Source organism: Notolabrus celidotus, chromosome 10, assembly GCF_009762535.1.
Source record: "Notolabrus celidotus isolate fNotCel1 chromosome 10, fNotCel1.pri, whole genome shotgun sequence".
Classification (NCBI taxonomy): domain Eukaryota; kingdom Metazoa; phylum Chordata; class Actinopteri; order Labriformes; family Labridae; genus Notolabrus; species Notolabrus celidotus.
The window spans coordinates 34801377-34820230 of NC_048281.1; the positions used below are offsets into that span (position 1 = coordinate 34801377).

Sequence of the window (18854 nt, forward strand, 5' to 3'; positions counted from 1 at the left end):
ATACGATAAAATACGCCACGTTACATTACGATAAAATACGCCACGTTACAATACGATAAAATACGCCACGTTACATTACGATAAAATACGCCACGTTACAATACGATAAAATATGGTACGATACAATACGATAAAATACAATACGATACAATACGATAAAATACGCCACGTTACAATACGATAAAATATGATACATTACAATACGATAAAATACGCCACGTTACAATACCATAAAATACGTTACATTACAATACGATAAAATATGCCACGTTACAATACGATAAAATATGCCACGTTACAATACGATAAAATACGATACATTACAATACGATAAAATACGCCACGTTACAATACGATAAAATACGCCACGTTACAATACGATAAAATACGCCACGTTACAATACGATAAAACACGCCACGTTACAATACAATAAAATACAATACGATACAATACGATAATATACCCCACGTTTCAATACGATAAAATACAATACGATACAATACGATGAAATACGCCACGTTACAATACGATAAAATACGCCACGTTACAATACGATAAAATACGATATGTTACAATACGATAAAATACGATACGTTACAATACGATAAAATACGCCACGTTACAATACGATAAAATACGATATGTTACAATACGATAAAATACGATACGTTACAATACCATAAAATACGCCACGTTACAATACGATAAAATACGCCACGTTACAATACGATAAAATACGCCACGTTACAATACGATAAAATACGATACGTTACAATACGATAAAATACGATACGATACAATACGATAAGGATATGATACAATACGCCAGGAAACGATACAATACAATAAAATAAAATACGATACAATACAACACGATAAGGTACATTTTGGTACGGTACAGTACCATTTTGAATCGTTATGGTACGATATGGTACGATACGGTACGATACGGTACGATACGGTACCATGCGATCCTTCTAAATATGGTATTATACAGTAGGGGAGAACGGGGTTGGTTGTCACAAAGTGTGAGGGGAAAGCTAGAGTTCAGATTTTTATTAGCTAGCTAACTACTTGTTAGATGGTTGTTAGCCTTGATGCTTGCAAAAAATTCCAGTTGGGGTTGGTCATCACATTTTCTTTGGGGTTGGTTGTCACATGTAACAACGAGTTGAGTCGGCCATTATTGTTCGGCCTATTTGTTTTGTTCTCTATGTTGCTTCAATTTAACGTAGGAATGATTATTGAAAGATGTTTTGATGATGAGCAATCATCAAAACAGTAGAAATTGTGACAACCAACCCTGAGTTTATAGCCTGATGTCCCGAATGCTGAAGCGATCCAGGAGCTAGTCCAAGAAGGTTTTCTCCCTCTTATTCATCAAGACCCCAAAATATGTCAAATTAGAGACCAGGTTTTCAACGCTGTCACTTTTAACACTTTAAACATCCAACATAAAGCCTCTGCTCTGATCAGCTGCTTCACAATGTGAGCCAGAGACTACTTTTCAGAGCAGATATGAGTCTCATGATTCTTCCAGTCTCATGGGTGGCAGCTTAAACTCAGACCTCACTTGACTCTCTTATTTATTCTGAGAGCTCAGGGTTGTATTTTGGGAGCCCTTTCTCTTCAACAGTTGGCCTCACTCAGCAGATACTCCCAGGTTATAATCAGAGCCCAGAGTGGAAAGCTCATTGTGTACATACAAGCTCTGAACACCCAGTGATCCCTCCGCTTACCCTCCTGTGTGTAATCAGAAGGTCGGACTCTAAGCCCTGCCTCGTCTCTGCAGAATGGAAAAAGGAGGGTTCACCACCACAGCTTCGAGTGCTTTCACTGCTACATCACCACAGTCTCACTTCAGCGTCTCTCAGAGTCGCAGCAGGGGGAGGGCGCGTGTCTCTCAGAGAGGAAACAAAAGTCAGACCTCTACGCAGGAGTATTTTTATATACGGACGCAGAGAGACAGAGCAGCTGAAAGTTGGAGGAGAAGATGCAGCAAAGTTTGGATAGTTTCTCTTACATATTAAACTTGGGGGAATATACCACAGGAGGGAAATAAAAGGGCTGCAGAAACCACGGGCGAGCTACTTCTTTAAGCTGCTGAAGAATGTGGTTCACTGACTAGGTGAGTACTTAATGATATTTTTAGAGTATTGGAAATTGAGTTTGGCTACAAGATAAGAGCTGCATGCTGCAGGAAGCATTTACTCTGATCTCTCAGTTTACAGTTTAAGCTTGTTCCTGTGTTTTGGTGAGTATAGAACATATTAAGCATCAGGAGTTCAGCACTTCTGCAAAGTCCTTTACGATGATGTTATAGAATCTGAACCACAGCAGGAAACAGGTTATTTTAACATCTATGCAGCTGCTGTTGGTGTCAGCATAAACATGTTTTGAAGGTGTTTATTCAAGACATGGTTGAGCAAATCCGTTCAGCTGGACTCTCTCATGTCAACACACCAGAGTCCATCTGAAGTGTTTCCTCTTTGTTGCTTTCTCCAGGGGCTGAGGATCACAGACACCACCATGACCAGAAACACCTCGACCACACCTGCCACATCCACCCTCCAGACTCTGAACAGCTCTCTCCTCCCCGGTGTTTTGAATTCAACACCGACCCAACAAACTTGTGTGGATTACGATGCTCTTCAAAGCCTGTTGGCGGTGCTCTACTCTATAATCTTCATCCTGGGACTCGTCGGGAACCTGGTGGCTCTGTGGGTTTTCTTCTGCGTTCAAGCGAAGAAAAACTCAGTGCGGGTGTTTCTCATTAATGTCGCGTTCGCGGACTTGCTCCTGGTGGTGTGTCTGCCGTTCAGGATTCTGTACCACAGCCAGGGGAACATGTGGAACCTGGGCCCCACCTTGTGTAAAGTGGTGGGAACCGTCTTCTACATGAACATGTACATCAGCGTCACGCTGCTGGGGCTGATCAGCGTGGATCGATACCTGAAGATCCACCGTGGAACAGGGGGGCAGCACAGGCTGAGGTCCACCAGGAGGAGCACTGTTCTCTGTGCGGTGGTCTGGATCCTGGCCTCGGCTTTGACTCTGACGATCCTGATGTCGAAGAATCACTCCGAGCAAGACAGGTAGGCGAAACTCTCTACTTGAGTGTGTCACCGTGTTTCAGAGACTCGTACTGAAAATGGGATTCCTCATGGCAGCATCCTCGGACCACTTCAGTCTCTATCACATATGCTACCATTCTGAAACCTGAGCAAATCACCAGGCCAGTCACAACCGATGTTTTCAGAGCAGACAACCCTGAGGGTGTTTACATGGACTTGAAGGAATCTCTGTTTTGAGCCTTGTCCCGGTTTTATCATATTGGAGATATGGCGTTTACATGCACACAGAGAAACCTGGTTATTCACACCCCTGGTTTCTGGTTACTACATCTTATTTGTGCAGGCACTTTATTTTTAACAACACAAGCAGTTTTGTAATCTCAGAAACAAAGAGACCACTGTAGCTTATTGCCGGCTTAACACTAGTGCATGCCAACATGGCGTTGCAGATATCACCTCATTTCCAGCACTGGGAGAAGATAGCAATAGCAACTATCAAGCATGTCCTCAGCTCTGACTGGTGTCAGCCTGTCACTGCCACCACCTAGACAAAACTGGCTCCAGAGGTAAGATGCTCTCGCTGCTGCCGCCATGGCCACGTCTGTGCAGAGAGCTGTCAGAAACCAGGGTAAGGCTTATACATGCCACAGTTTCTATTCTTCCAGAGCTCTCCAAGTTGCACAATCTGGTTTCTCAAAACCGGGATAAGTGCTTGGCCCAGTTGTTGAAATCAGGATATGATTTTAACATGAGGAACCCAATGCCTGCACCTTGAGCGCAGACAAACAGGCATCCAAAGTAACGTAGAAAACATGCATTCGACTAGTTCAATGGAAATTGCATGGTTAAATTATTTATCTTGCACCAGAAAAATCTAGAGCACAGGTAAACTGAGATTATTGCACAGTGGCACACCGGGTGTTGATGCCATTAACGATGAAACATCTATTTTAATTTGATTCTTCTTTCCATATCCTCCTACATGAAACGCTGTCCTCTGTTTCTGTTCATGTTCAGCAGTGTGTGTGATTTAGGACATCTTTCTCATTCCAGGTGTTTCCACTACAAGACGCTCCTCAAAGCAAAGTGGAAAGCCTACATCAACATCTTCCTCCTGGTCATCTTCTGGCTCGTCTTCGTCTCCCTCGTCGTGTCTTATGGAAAAATCGCCCTCAAGCTCCTGAGAACCTCGCACGAGAAACCGGACCTCCCGAACGCACAGCACTACACTCGCTCAGCCAGGAAGTCCTTCTTCATCCTCTTCCTCTTCACCGTCTGCTTCGTGCCCTATCACATGGTCAGAGTGTTCTACATCAGAACGCAGATCACAGACACTTCCTGTTTCTGGAGGGGCGTGGCGGATAAAGCCAACGAGGTGGCGCTGCTGTTCTCGGCTCTAAACAGCTGCCTGGATCCCGTCATGTACTTCCTGTTGTCCTCCTCAGTGAGGAAGGAGGTGCTGCGCTTGGTGAGCAACATGTTTCGAGTGCGAGATGTTTCTGGGGTCAGCGGGAGCAGCTCCACGGCTGACTTGGACAATAAAAGGACAGACAGGAGACAGTCAAACATCGTCTTTCTCTGCAGCACTTTGAAGAAGAAGGAGGTGATCGGCCCAGCAGGGATGTAAAAACACTCTGAGATGATGAACCTCCATCATCGTGTAGACGCCAAATACGCTTCCAAGGAACGGGACAGCACCAAGGAGGGCGAGACTCACCTTTACCCCTAATGTGCCTCAGTGTCAAAACTGAAACAGCTGACTCTCACTGAAGTTAGAGCCCAAACACTGATTATAGTGACAGACATGGGCCTGTCACAGTTATATCCTCATGTGTTTTCATATGCAGTTCATGATATGTGTTTTAAAGGAACATGCAGAAACAATGCTCGAGGAAGGATGGGGGAGAAATGGTGTCCTCACATGGTCTGTTCTGAAGGGTCTGGAATAGATTTGGTTTGAAATGTATATTAATTTAAAATCCTTTAATAAAGTGTGGTTATGATGTTTCAGCAAGCAAGCTCTGAGTGTCTTTAAGTCATACTGATTTCATTTAATGGAGTGGAGCGGAATTAGAGGTGTAACGATTCCTCTACTACATCAATGTATTGATTTATATTCCTATGATCTGACTACATCGATCTGTGCTCGGCTAGTTGGCCTTCCAGACGACATATATGGATCTAACATCGTTTTAAAGGGTTATAAATCGATTGTATCCATACTAGGAAATAACACATTGGATTTAAGCACGGCAGACTTTATATGGATGTGTGTTTTTGCACTTTTAATGATAAAGACGTTAAACGTTACTCAATTCAGGCTGCCTGTCTGTGACGTCCTCGCCACGCGGCAGCAGAGAACAAAACATAGCATGGCGGACGGCAGAGGAGAAGCCGGCAAGCGAGGAATGATCAAGCCACCATCGCGGTCCAGCGTGTGGAAACACTTTGGCTTTTGCAAAGACGGAGATGTTCTAAATAAGCTCTCTGTTTGTAGGATATGTAAAGGTCAAGTTAAGTTACCACAACCAGCAACACAAATCTATCCAAACACCTACTAAGGCGCCATGGGATTTCACACAACGCCGACCGTCCAGGCGCCTCTTGCAGCGTTCTTGCTGCAGCAGCAGCGCAAGGTAACATCAGCTCTGCAGAAGCTGAAACAGGAATCTAGGACTGTCCAGTATCAAGGGATTTATTTCACAGTCACACTGCTTGAATTTTGGGCTAAAAAGTTACTGAATCGTTTCGGATCGTATCGTTCTAAATGAACCAATATCGTCCTTTCGTCGAATCGTTGTTAAAAAGAATCATTACACCCCTAAACAGAGTGGAGTGGAACAGAGTGGAATGGAATGAAATAGAATGGGGTGGAATAGAATAGCATAGAATTGCATAGAATAGAATAGAATAGAATTGAATGGGGTAGAGTGGAATATCTGTAATGGTATTGCACAACTCCTTCAATTCATTATTAAAGAACTACAAATATAATCCATAAAATGCAAAGTGATGCATAAGAGCAACTTGATAATAAATGAATGACTCACTAATAAATCCAAACACAACAACAGTTGAAGCAGAAGTGGTGGAAACTGTGTAAATATGACGACAGTAACTGTGTGACAATAACAGTCAGAGAAGACAGTTCCTCTGCTCTGGGGATAAAACTGTTACTCTCACACACAACCTCATAATATAATCCACTGAGAGTACAGCATCATGTGTTTCAGCTTTCTTATCCAGATGTTTGTGAACACAAGTTTTACACAGATTCATCTAAAAGTCATCATAGACTGTTTAAAAGGAGCAGATGGATTATTTCAGGGTTCCAGCTTCATCAGTGTTTTAAAAGTTCTGATTTTCTTTTCTTTTAAATAATTTGAATGTTTTCAACTTTTTCAGAAGTTTTGGTTGTTTTTGGACAAAGCCTTACCCCCAGCAGTGAAACCCTGCTCCTCCATTGATGCAGGAATAATAATCTAATGATGGAATATTAAAAACTAGAAGAGTCATACAGGACGTTTATCATCTTTAACCCTTCCTCCAGATTACACGTCTGTCTTTTACTTACAGCAGAGCACTTTCACAGTGTGGTTTCAGCACTTAACCACAGTAAAGAGTCTGAATGCCGTCTCTATCAGTGCTGGATTGAAACAACCCTCCATCCTAGAGCTGGAACTCCAGCGCCCTCCAAAGGCCGAATAAATACAGACAGTGTGCAGGAGCGTGCAGATATGCAAGTCTCATCTCTGTGGAAGAAAACTGAGGAGGAGAGATGGAAGACTAAGGCTGCCAGAGAGGACCTTTAAATTATGAGATATATTTTTTATATATGTTATGCTTTTAACCAGCTCCATTTTTGATAAATCTGCAATCTGGAATTGGAATTTTCCCTTAAACCAGATTATTTATGAACACATAAGATCATAACGACAGGATCTCTCCTCCTCATGATTTTAGAGTCTGCTTTTGAAGAATGCTAATTATTGCTTTATCTTATTTCTACATGTGAGAGTCTGTCGTTTATCTATTATATCAAACTTTTTTTATGCAGCTGACTGTTAAAGAGATAAGGGACAATTTAAAAACCTTGACAGAGTAGACAGAGAGGTTAAAACTCTACTCCTAACGGGAGGACATAAAGAAACTTGCAGAAACCATTCCCCTCCTTGTAAAATAAAAGGTGACACATTTTCTGTGAGTCTTGTTAACACAGCACACTTACTGTAACTGGAGCAACACAACTTCACTCTATCGCCTTCTATAGAAAGATGAAGCATGAAAAGAACATAGGCTATATCTAAATTTAAATATAGAACAGCACCCACAGCGACCTGTAGTGAGAAATGAAGCAGGAAGTAACAGGATGGTTGTGTACTGAGGTTTTTAGCCTCTAGAGTCATTTAGACCTGAGTGACTCGCGGTGGTTGATGTCTTTGAATGAACATCAGAGCTCCTGAATCGGTATGTACAACATTAAGTTGCTTTGCTATTCAACCTAATTTGGCAAAATGTGCATTTTATCAGCTGTGATTCATTTAGATAACTGCAGTTCATAGTCTCTTATTGTTTTAAAAGTTGTGTGACAAACATTGAGCGTTCAAACTAATCTTCCTAACTCTTCATTGGCTTAAAAACAAAAGGAGCAAAGGATTGATTTGACTTTAAGATTATATTCTAAGAGAACATCACAGGGGGCTGAGGATGTGCATTTTGTTCAAGGGGGAAGATGAGGCAGCGAAGAGGAAGGTAGATAAGAAACACAGAAGAGTGACTCAGAGTTACAGGAAAGCAAAAAGAAGTTAAAGAGTTGAAATATGTGATGTTTATTTATTGTTGCAGGTTTTGGTTGCTCCATCACAGACACACTGAGGTCAGAGATGTTTCTTTATTGGCTGTTTTAGTTCACTTATATAACATGCAGATTGGAGAATACTGCAGCAGGAAGTAACAGCAGCTGTTTGTAATAAAACATTTCAAAAATCTCACTTGATCATTTCTGAGGGACAGTCTGAAAATAAGGTGAAGCCGGTTTGGGCTTGAAACATGCATTTCTGTTCACTGAGCCATGATATCATATGTTTTATTTTCTCCACACTGGGACTGATCTATTATGAAGATTTTTTAACTTTAGACTGTAAGTGTAGCGCCACCTTCAGGACAATCAACCCAGAAAGTTTAGTTGGTTTGCTTGGTTTTCATTGGCTTGTTGTTTGGTTGTTTGTTGCTTGGCTAGTTGGTTGCTGTTGTGGTTTGTCTGGATGTTGGGTGACTGAATGTTTACCTGGTTGACTAATATTTTGCTTGGTTGGTAAGTTGGTTGGTTGGTTGGTTGGTTGGTTGGTTGGTTGGTTGGTTGGTTGGTTGGTAAGTTGGTTGGTTGGTCGGTTGGTAAGTTGGTTGGTTGGTTGGTAAGTTGGTTGGTTGGTTGGTAAGTTGGTTGGTTGGTTGGTTGGTTGGTTGGTTGGTTGGTTGGTAAGTAAGTTGGTTGGTTGGTTGGTTGGTTGGTTGGTTGCTAAGTTGGTTGGTTGGTAAGTTGGTTGGTTGGTTGGTTGGTAAGTTGGTTGGTTGGTTGGTTGGTTGGTTGGTTGGTTGGTTGGTTGGTAAGTTGGTTGGTTGGTAAGTTGGTTGGTTGGTTGGTTGGTAAGTTGGTTGGTTGGTTGGTAAGTTGGTTGGTTGGTAAGTTGGTTGGTTGGTAAGTTGGTTGGTTGGTTGGTTGGTAAGTAAGTTGGTTGGTTGGTTGGTTGGTTGGTTGGTTGGTTGCTAAGTTGGTTGGTTGGTAAGTTGGTTGGTTGGTTGGTTGGTTGGTTGGTTGGTTGGTTGGTTGCTAAGTTGGTTGGTTGGTAAGTTGGTTGGTTGGTTGGTTGGTAAGTTGGTTGGTTGGTTGGTAAGTTGGTTGGTTGGTTGCTAAGTTGGTTGGTTGGTAAGTTGGTTGGTTGGTTGGTTGGTTGGTTGGTTGGTAAGTTGGTTGGTAAGTTGGTTGGTTGTCATGTTAACTGGTTGGTGGTTTGGTTTATTGGTGGGGCTGGTTTATTAGGTCAACTGGTTGGCTGGTTGTTTGCTTGTTTAGTTAGTTTATGGGTTATTTAATTAGAAGAAGAGTTGGTGGTTTGGTGAGTTGGTTGTCTGGATGGTTTGTTTGTTTGCTTGTTTGTCAGCTTGGCCTGTTGGTTGTTTAGTTAGTCCACTGATTGGTTCTTTGGTTTGTTGGTTGTTTAGTTAGTCCACTGATTGGTTCTTTGGTTTGTTGGTTGTTTAGTTAGCTCACTGATTGGTTCTTTGGTTTGTTGGTTGTTTTCCTTATTTTTAGGGTTGGTTGGTAAAGTTAGTTGGTGGGCTGGTTGGCTCTGTTGGTTGTTTGTCATGTTAACTGGTTAGCTGGTTGTCTGTTTAGTTTGTTTATGGGTTGCTTGATTAGAAGAAGGGTCGGTTGTTTTGTTGTTTGGATGTTTAGTTTGTTTATGGGTTGTTTGATTAGAAGAAGGGTTGGTTGTTTTATTGTTTGGATGTTTAGTTTGTTGGTTCTTTGTTTAGATGGAGGGCTGGTTTTTGGTTTGATGTTGCTTTGGTTGGTCATTAAGTTAGTTAGTAGTTAGTTAGGTTGACTCTTGGGTTGTTTTGTGGGTTGGTTTGTTAGTTGTGTACTTGATTGTTTATTTGTTTTAACTTCTGTTTTGCTCGTTTGTTTGGGTATGTGGCTGTGTGTCTGTTAGCTTTGTTTGGGGTTTTGGCTGGTTGTTGGTTTGTTTGGCTGCTTGCATGTTTTGATTGTTGGTTGTTTTCAGCTTGCCTGGTTTGCTGGCTGGTTGTTTTATTTTCCTTGAGCATTTCTTTAAAAGTGTGTTTGTTTATTTCCTTGTTCGGTAAGTCGGTTGTTTGATTTTCTGATTTGTAAATAAGTAAAAACAGAAGAGGAAGAAGATTTATTTCTACTTCACTTTTAACAGAGGTTTGTGATTCTTCTCTTTCAGCTGTCCGTCTCTTGTGTGTCCCTACAGATCAAATGGAGCTCACATCAAACTCTCCTCCACCTGATAACACTTCCTCCTTTATCCTCTGCCCCACTGTTGCCACGCTCTTCCTCATCCCTTCCACCTACACCCTCCTCTTCCTCGCCGCTCTCCCAGGAAACGCTCTCTCTCTGTGGGTGTTCTGTCGATGCATCCCCTCCGTCTCCCCCGTTCATGTGTATCTGTCCCACCTGAGCGCCTCCAACCTCATGTCGGCCCTCACCATGCCCTTCCTGGCGGCGTACTACGCCCTGGGCTCCATCTGGCCTCTGAGGAGCGTTCCTTGTTGGCTCGTCTTACACCTCATCACCCCACAGCTCCACATCAACATCTACATCAGCCTCATCATCCTCACTTTGGTTGCAATCAGCCGATACGCCGCCCTCATCCAGAACACCCAAGCCCCACGCCCGAACACCCGCAGCACCCTGGTGCCTTATCGGTTCTTCGCCTGCCTCAAAAGAACCTCCTTCGCCCGCCGGATGGGTGCGGTTGTATGGGTTTTGGCTGTAGGGGGCATCGTGCCGGTGACGCTTTACTACTCTGTAAAGGAAGCTACAGCCGGTACGGATGGAGACGCAGGAGGAGGAGGAGTGGGGGTGTGTTACAGCCCACCTGTGGAGCTCGGGGGAAGGCTCTCTGCTGCGTTCACTGCCCCTCTGATGATCGTGTTCTTTGTGTTCTACCTGCTGGTGCTGCTGTGCTACATGATCGTGCTGAGACACATCAGGCGCTCCAGACGCAGCACCAATGTCCCCACATCCCACATCCTGCTGGGACGGGTGCTCCGAAACATTGTGATCATCCAGGTGAACATAAGATAGACTCTACTCTTAAATAATGACCATGTCGCTTTAATCTAAGTTTATAGCCTCTATAACTGTTACTAACTCCCTTCTTTTGGGTCATAAAATCAGTAACATCCATATTTCTTTTCTCCTCTCAGGTGGTTCTTTCAGTTTGTCTGCTCCCGTATCACATCTTCAAACCCATCTTTCTGTCTCTGGCCCATCATCCTCATCAGCCCACATTCTCACCTCAACCCAACATGTGCCATCCGCTCTCCGCCCTCATAGAGGTGACTGAATCTCACCTTAAAGGGAAAGTCTGGTAGATTTAAACCTGGGCTTATTACTGACTTAATGTTCTGTGATTAAATGACTAACAGATACAGAAAGTTTTTAGAGTGTTCCAGTAGATTCTTCATCATGCAGCAATGAAACAGGCTGTGACGTAATCCTGGATTAATCATTTTAAGTGTGTCCTCTAAAAGTTATTCTCTCTGTCACTGACGGGCTCAGACTGTTACCCTGAGTGTCTGTCGAAGGATTTCTTCATTGAAAAAAAACAACCGATGAAAACCAAGAAGTGAAACAGATATATTAGATCATATTTCCTTTGTTTGTTTAACGGTTGTCACACTCTAAATACAAACACATTCACACCTCCACATAAACACACAGTGCACTGTGTGTGGGTCTATCTGCTCCGCTCTCTGTCACAGTTAACTGTTTATATGCAGCATCAGACTTCCATCAGATCCGTGTCCTGTCTGTCTCCAATCATCCGGATCCAGTGGAAGTTAACACATTGACTAGAATAGAAACCTATCAGGTCCGGTGATAGTAATTCCGAATTGAGGTTTACATGGAAAACAGGTTTAATCGTCTTTATTCAATTCCTCTTCAGGTCTGGGGGTTGGGAAGGGTTCTGACTGGACAGGGGCGGGCGTGACGTATTAACGTCTACTGGAAGAAAACAGACTCCAGTGCCTGCTTCTTTAATTTTCAGTTACAACATGGAGGACCACACAATAAGTACAATAGGAATTAAAAGTCTCATGTAAATGTAGCCATTGTCTAAAGACAGGGTCTTATGCTCATTTTTAGGCTTCGTTTTGTCCCTCTGATAGCTTTGTTGTAGCTTCACATGATTTACATCTCAAACTGTTCTTTCTCATCTCAGACTGGTTTCTTTGAAAACCCAAATGTCCGCCTCTGAATGATGCGCTCCATTTAACTTCCCACAACTTCCTCTTTAACATAAAGGTCTGTCTCTGCAGGGATCATTTCTGCAATGTTGTCAGACACTTTGAACAGAGGTTCCCAGGCTGTAAGTTTAGGACAGGGGTGACCAGCACTGCTAAATAAAAACAATACACCCATTTCTGCATTGGTAACTAGGCCAAGTATATAAAGCCTGTACACAGAAGCCTATATGTGAAAGACAGGCAGGTCGGGGTAAATGATGTACTGACGTCATGGTGTCATGGTGTCAACCACATGGTTTTTACAGTCCTCAGTGGTTTGGACACGTTTCTGTTTCAACATGCAGCCTTTGAACAACTGTAAATATTGTAACTCCTGCAGCCGTCGCTATTTGTAGTTAAGCTACTTCAATGATACACCTTTAAAGTTTCTGACGATACTTTCACACTAAAAGTCTCAGAATAGTATTTCACCAAAAAAAAAAAAACATGTTACTCTGAAAGAGCCAATCAGGAAACAGCATGATGTCAGCTGTGGTAACTTCACACAACTCCAAGAGTGAAATAAAGAACCAGTGGAGGTCTAAATTATATTTACAGGAAAGAAGGAGAGGAGAGGAAACTCAGGTCACACCGATATATCAATTTGTAATAACGCAAAATATCATTACCTCAAAAACAAGCAAATGAATGAATGAATGAATGAATAAAAATACCAATGAATGAATAAGTAAATATATAAATAAACTAATAAATACACAAATAGATAACTGTACAAATGAATGAATGAATAAGTAAATAAGTAAACAAATAAATATACTAATGAATAAATAAATGAATAAAGAAAGAAAGAAGAAAATAAATGAATTAATAAATACATGAATAAACAACTAATTAATAAATGAATAAAAAAATAAAAAAATAAATGAATAAGTAAATAAATAAATGAATGGATGAACAATTAAATAAATAAATGAATGAATGAATAAATAAATAAATAAATAAATAAATACACAAATAGATAACTGTACGAATTAATTAATGAATAAGTAAATAAATAAATGGATAGATAAACATATTAATAAATACATAAATATACAAATGAATTAATTAATATTTAAATAAATATAGCAATTAAAAATAAATGAATGAATGAATGAATGAATGAATGAATGAATGAATGAATGAATGAATGAATGAATGAATGAATATGAGAGTATGTATGTGTGTTTGAGGGGGGGTGGGCCCTGCGGAAAAACTTTGAGAACCACTGACTTCAAATAACCTGAGCCCATAAGTGACAAAAAGAGGGACAACTTTTAGAGGATACTTTAATCTGGATTATCTCCCAGAATAATACGGCCGCCGGCTTAAGACGCTTACTTGATTCATATAAATAACGTTTGGCTCCTTTCAGTCATTTAGACCTTAAAGCACACAAACATAGAGCCCAGTTTAAAAAAAACAAACAGACATATTCTAACATCCTAACATTTGTGTCTCCTCTTCCTCCAGCTGAAGAACTTTCTGTTGCTCCTGGCTGCACTGAGAGGAGCGACCGACCCGCTCATGTACTTCATGTTGGACAAAACCTTCAGAAGTGAAACACGGAGACTCTTGAGGTGCAACAAAACCGATCCTGGAGGACGACAGATGTTTTGGTCGGTCACTGGCAGTCAAAGCGCCGGACAGGCGGTGGATGTAAAAGTGGAGACTGTGGATTCGGGTGATAACGATGTTTTATAGTCGAGATATTTGACCAGAGTCCTGATGCTTTAAATCTTTGTAGACTTTAAGTTAAGATGCATCCTCTCAGAAAGTGTTCCCTAGCATTCTTATCAGTGACTAAGCAGCACCACGCTCCTCTCTGCTCTTATCAAACATACTGAGCGATATGATCTGCGGGGAGAACACAATGCCATTTTGTCATTTTCAAGTGTACATGGAAATGTTTGTCGAGCAGCCGTTGTGTGCAGCAGCAGCAGGGTATAAATATTTGATGTGTGTGTCACAAAGCGTGTTCAGTAATTTTGTGTGAATTATAGATGAAGGAAACAGAGTGTGTGCAGAAGGTGTGTGTGGGACTGTTTTGGGAGTTTCTGCAGAAGACGATGTTCTGTGAAGTGTGGCCCCTGCAGGTGTGCGCCGCTCCTGAGGGGCCCGGGCTTCTCAGACTGAAGCAGACAGCTGAGAGAATCAAACGCCCCGCAGTGTGTCCCTCTCTCTCCTCCTCACAACTACGCAGAAAACCCACACAAACAGGAGCCAGAGGAAAGAAGGAGGAGGAGGAGGAGGAGAGGATAATAATAAGAGATCTGTGGTTCTTGCTGCATGAAGGTAACTTCAGCTGGAGGAGTAAAGAAGTGTCAAGAGTTTGGTGTCAGAGGAAGTCGGACATAAACATGGATATAAATAGAAGCACAAACAAACAAACACTGACCTTCTTTCTGTTCTGCATTTTCCACAACTTCTCTCTCTGTCTGTTTTAATGTTTTAAACACCTTCTAACCTCTCCCTCCAGAATCCAAAATAAACACAAAGAGCAGAGTTAATTCATCTGAGGGGGTCTGACACCTCGCTCAGCTTAATCTGACTGGTGCAGATGGTGTAAAGCATGATCATTAAACTCAGACCTGCGTGGTCAGAGAGCTCATTCTCATTTAAAGGCACAGACACAGAAAACAGACTGTTCTGAGCAGGGCTGAAAAAGAGGGGTTTTTCAGGCAGACCAGAATCTGATTTCAAAGTGTTTTTTGAGCATAAACTTTAAAGATATGTTTTGGGGACCTCTTAGACCAATATATGTTGATGAAAAAAGCGTGATATGTCACCTTTAAAGCATAAAAACCTGAACTGAGTGACTTTTATTCACTGAGATCTCTGAAACCGCTCAGCCACACTCAGAGTGTTACTCAAACTTAAACGTATAACTGAGCGCATGAACGAGCGTCTGTGTGCGTTCATCTGTCTCTGTGATAAAGGCAGGACTCTCCTCAGAGACGCATTAGTTCCAGTGGTTGTGCACTGCTGTTGAAAAGGCAAACACAATGACTGATTTCAGTCGGTGTGCCGGAGCCGGAGCGCTCTCAGACATGAAGGATCATGAGCTCACGGCTCTCTCAGGAGCTCGGAGACAAACACACAGAAGTTTTTTAAGAAGTTATCAAAGTGTTCAGACGGAGAGGGGATCTCTTCTTTCTTTGTCATGATGACGGTGACAGATCATCCAACAGAGGAGCTCGCTGTGAAGGGTTACACCAGTAAGAACTGAACATCCTGAAATCAACAGGAGCCGCTTCAGACAGCTGCTGGAAGAGACGCTGCATCACTTTGTCTCCAAAAACTTTCTGCAGGCACGACAACACAGCCTGACGTGGGTGAGGGGTAATTCTGCAGCTTTCAGAACCTCAGTGTGTGTGTGTGCAAATATGTGCAGGTGTGGACGTATATCAGCACACACACACAGAGCTCCCAGTGCAGGTAACAGTCCTGTGTGTGTGTCACAGAGATAGTGAAACATGAAAAGGCCCCTTTACCTTCAGAGACAGCTGACATTCAGGTATTCAGCGGGGACTCCTCTCTGTTTCTGTCTCGCTTCCCATTCAGATGTAGAACGTGACATTTGCAGCGAGGCCGCACGAAACCAGAGAGACCGACTGACACGACACAGCGAGCGAAAGTTACTCCGACCGTGTTTCACCTCAGTGAGATCTGACTCCAGCATCGGGACGAATGTTGTGCATGTTTGGAAATCACTAGAGCACAAAGAGGGTTTGATTCTGACTCTGATGACATCTTTAGTTTAAGAGTTCATTAATCCTGCAGGTCTCAGTGTCGGCTGAATTCAGAGATGGTTTTAAAACATTCAGAGTCTACCTGATTTATACACTGTGTTCCAAATTATATGCAGGTGACCTTTTCTTGAAAATCTGGAAGACTGATGTTCAGAAAAAACAGTGTTTTAGTCTGATGTATTTAAGGCCTTGTGCTTTAACAAAACCATTTTAGTTTGAATCTAAAAAGCTATTCTTTATCCCAGACCACGTGTATATACAGTAGGTGTGCCACATTATTATTGGAATCATCTACACCCTCTGACACCCTCTCCACTTTTAAGAGTAGGCTTAAAACTTTCCTTTTTGATAAAGCTTATAGTTAGAGCTGGATCAGGCTTGGACCAGGTCTTAGTTATGCTGCTATAGGCCTAGACTGCCGGGGGAACTGACACACTGGGATCCTAGCTCACCCCCTTCCCCCCCAACCCCTTCATCACTTACTTTAATTCTGCCTGTCCCATTAAAGTTACTAACCATAGACCTTTCTGGAGTCCCTGAGCTCCCTTGTCTCGTAGATTCCTCTGAGCTGCCGTAGACGTCCTCCTGCTGCGGACGTGCTGGACTCCAGCGGCAACAGCTTCTACGACTCGTCTCATCACTATCATCTCTCTCTCTTACTCCCCTCTATCCCTCTTTCCAGACCCAACTCGGTCGAGGCATGATGTGTGTCTAACATGAGTCTGGTCCTGCTGGAGGTTTCTGCCTGTTAAAGGAAGTTTGTCCTTGCCGCTGTAACTAGCTAAATTCTGCAATGTGCAATGCTCATGGTGGATTAAGGTGGGGTTAGACTGAGTCTTATCCTGACCTGGTGTTGGGTCTCTGTTCATAATTTGACATAGAGTGGTCTAGACCTGCTCTGTTTGTAAAAGCGTCTTGAGATAATGTTTGTTGTGATTTGGCGCTATACAAATAAAGATTGATTGATTGATTGATTGATTGATTGATTGATTGATTGATTGATTGACTGATTGATTGATTGATTGATTGATTGATTATGAAGCTCCTATTTAACCTTGACCACGGGCAAGAAAAGGGACTTGACCAAAGGGGAAGAGAATCAAACTGTCAAGAGTCTGAGTAAGAGGGAATCAACCAATGATAGAGCCAAGAAATTACAGTGTGACCACCGAACCATAAAAAGATACGTTCAATAATCAGGATGGGAGAAAACCCAGAGGAGAAGAAGCCTGTTGAACATCATCAAAGTGAGAACTGTCAAGAATCCAGAGGTTGATCAAAGACCCTTAGTGACCAGTCAGGCTGTCTCTGAAGCTGTGGGGCTTGACGATGTACCCAGGTCTACTCCATGTAGGACGCTAAGACGAGAGGCAAAGGTCTAAAAGGCAAAGAAAAGACCTCCACTGAAGAAAACACATCATGAGAAACGACTGGAATGGGCTCAACAATACATGAAGGCCGACTTCTCCAAAGTATATATATATATAAGTATATATTCACTGATGAGTGCTGGGCAACCCTTAAAGGACCTGATGGGGGGGCATCTGGTTGGATTTCAAGTGGCTATGCTGCTCCAACTCGACTACGACGTCTACAAGGCGGTGCTGGTGTTATGTTCTGGGCTGTCATTGTTGATGATGAACCTGTTGGTCCTTTCTGGGTTCAGGATGGTGTAAAAGTTTCCTTCCATGGAGGAAAAGTAAGTCAGCTAAAGTGAAGAAGTCCTCGTGGCTAGCGGCAGATGCTGTTCTCTATACCGGCATGCCGCTCCTTAGCTAGTGGCATGCAACCGGCGTGTTTAAATCTCACTGTCACTCCCTATATTTAAGTCTCGCAGTTGGATGCTGCTGTTCAGAGCAGCCTGGGATTTAAGCGTGCTGTGATGCATGCCCAGCAGTTTCTTGGTTTCATACAGAAGAGCTTAAAAAACAGATTATGAGTTTTGCAACAATGCTAGCTGGATTAAGTTGAATGGAATAAACATGAGACATATTTAAGTTATTTTTTGAATCACTTATTTTTGTTAAAGGTGCAGCTCAACTCTCTTATCTCTTGGTCAACTTTTATCAAGGCAAACACAAGTATCAGATCAGGACTCGGGATCTGCAAATATTCAATATTATAGACACAGATCCGGATCGGGGGCCAAAGCAAGCTATGTGCTTTTAAGCTATCTGCTTCCTCTCAAAAATGCACCATGCAACACACAATCTGCACTATTTAAAGAGGTGTTGCTTCACTTTATTTTCCTCCTGTTGCGCAAATCTGAAGTGGTCTTTAAATGAACATGTGAAAACCTTTCACACCTGACACATTCTGAAACTACACACACAACAAGCACAACAATCTCTGCTGCTAATTTCAGTAGAAACGCACCTTTAACGAGGCGTTAACTCTGCAAGCACAGCATCTACGGTTCTTTAAATATAAATACACTTCCTGTACATGAGCGTAAACACGACCAGCTTACCGGGTGTAAAAATAAGTTTTCTTTCTGTCTCTATAAAATGAAATGTCACCTGAAGACTCGAACGCTGCAAACTTTTCTGTAGAGACTTTTTGTTTTATTCCAGGAACCTGTTCTCTTAAATTCACAGAGGTACAGCCGTGTGTCCTCGGTTTACCTGCAGAGGAGACACACACACCTGTTGTAAGATAAGCTGTGAGTCTGCACCCTATCATCCATGTCTACATCACAAGCTTCTCTGTGTTTACGGATTCCTCGGGTTGCTCGACACGCCGTCAGTCAGGGTGTGTGTGTGTGTGTGTGTGTGTGTGTGTGTGTGTGTGTGTGTGTGCGTGTGTTTCAGATCAAACTTTCCACTTCAAAACAGAACGCTGGAGCACGAACACAAGCCGGCTCTGAAAGGAGAGTTCACCTTCAAAATCTAAACCTGTGCTCCTCCAACGTGTGGATTCAAACCGAGCTACACAAACAAATGCTACAGTTCTGCAGCAATTAGAGGCGTAACACACACACACACA

General features: G+C 42.4%; 3 protein-coding genes across 9 annotated transcripts in view; 2 read left to right on the plus strand and 1 right to left on the minus strand.

Moving 5' to 3' along the window:
• The window catches only part of caska (calcium/calmodulin-dependent serine protein kinase a), an 87826-nt gene that overhangs the window by 56809 nt on the left and 12163 nt on the right, over nucleotides 1-18854 (minus strand). The window lies entirely within an intron of this gene.
• Nucleotides 1414-5089, plus strand: LOC117820179 (probable G-protein coupled receptor 34). Its single transcript, XM_034693866.1, has 3 exons — nucleotides 1414-2129; nucleotides 2507-3096; nucleotides 4129-5089. Exons 2-3 carry the CDS (start codon nucleotides 2531-2533, stop codon nucleotides 4700-4702), a joined length of 1140 nt encoding a protein of 379 aa, XP_034549757.1. The 5' UTR covers nucleotides 1414-2129; nucleotides 2507-2530; the 3' UTR covers nucleotides 4703-5089.
• On the plus strand, nucleotides 7500-14090 carry LOC117820178 (probable G-protein coupled receptor 82). The gene is made up of 4 exons (XM_034693865.1): nucleotides 7500-7542; nucleotides 10050-10897; nucleotides 11035-11166; nucleotides 13591-14090. Exons 2-4 carry the CDS (start codon nucleotides 10082-10084, stop codon nucleotides 13819-13821), a joined length of 1179 nt encoding a protein of 392 aa, XP_034549756.1. The 5' UTR covers nucleotides 7500-7542; nucleotides 10050-10081; the 3' UTR covers nucleotides 13822-14090.

Excerpts from the sequence above, each read along its gene's own strand:
- LOC117820178 (XM_034693865.1), top strand. The coding sequence starts at position 10,082 with ATGGAGCTCACATCAAACTCTCCTCCACCTGATAACACTTCCTCCTTT. Across the intron at positions 10,898-11,034 it reads GAAACATTGTGATCATCCAG|GTGGTTCTTTCAGTTTGTCT; the intron begins GTGAACATAAGA and ends TTCTCCTCTCAG. Across the intron at positions 11,167-13,590 it reads CGCTCTCCGCCCTCATAGAG|CTGAAGAACTTTCTGTTGCT; the intron begins GTGACTGAATCT and ends CTCTTCCTCCAG.
- LOC117820179 (XM_034693866.1), top strand. The coding sequence starts at position 2,531 with ATGACCAGAAACACCTCGACCACACCTGCCACATCCACCCTCCAGACT. Across the intron at positions 3,097-4,128 it reads AATCACTCCGAGCAAGACAG|GTGTTTCCACTACAAGACGC; the intron begins GTAGGCGAAACT and ends TTCTCATTCCAG.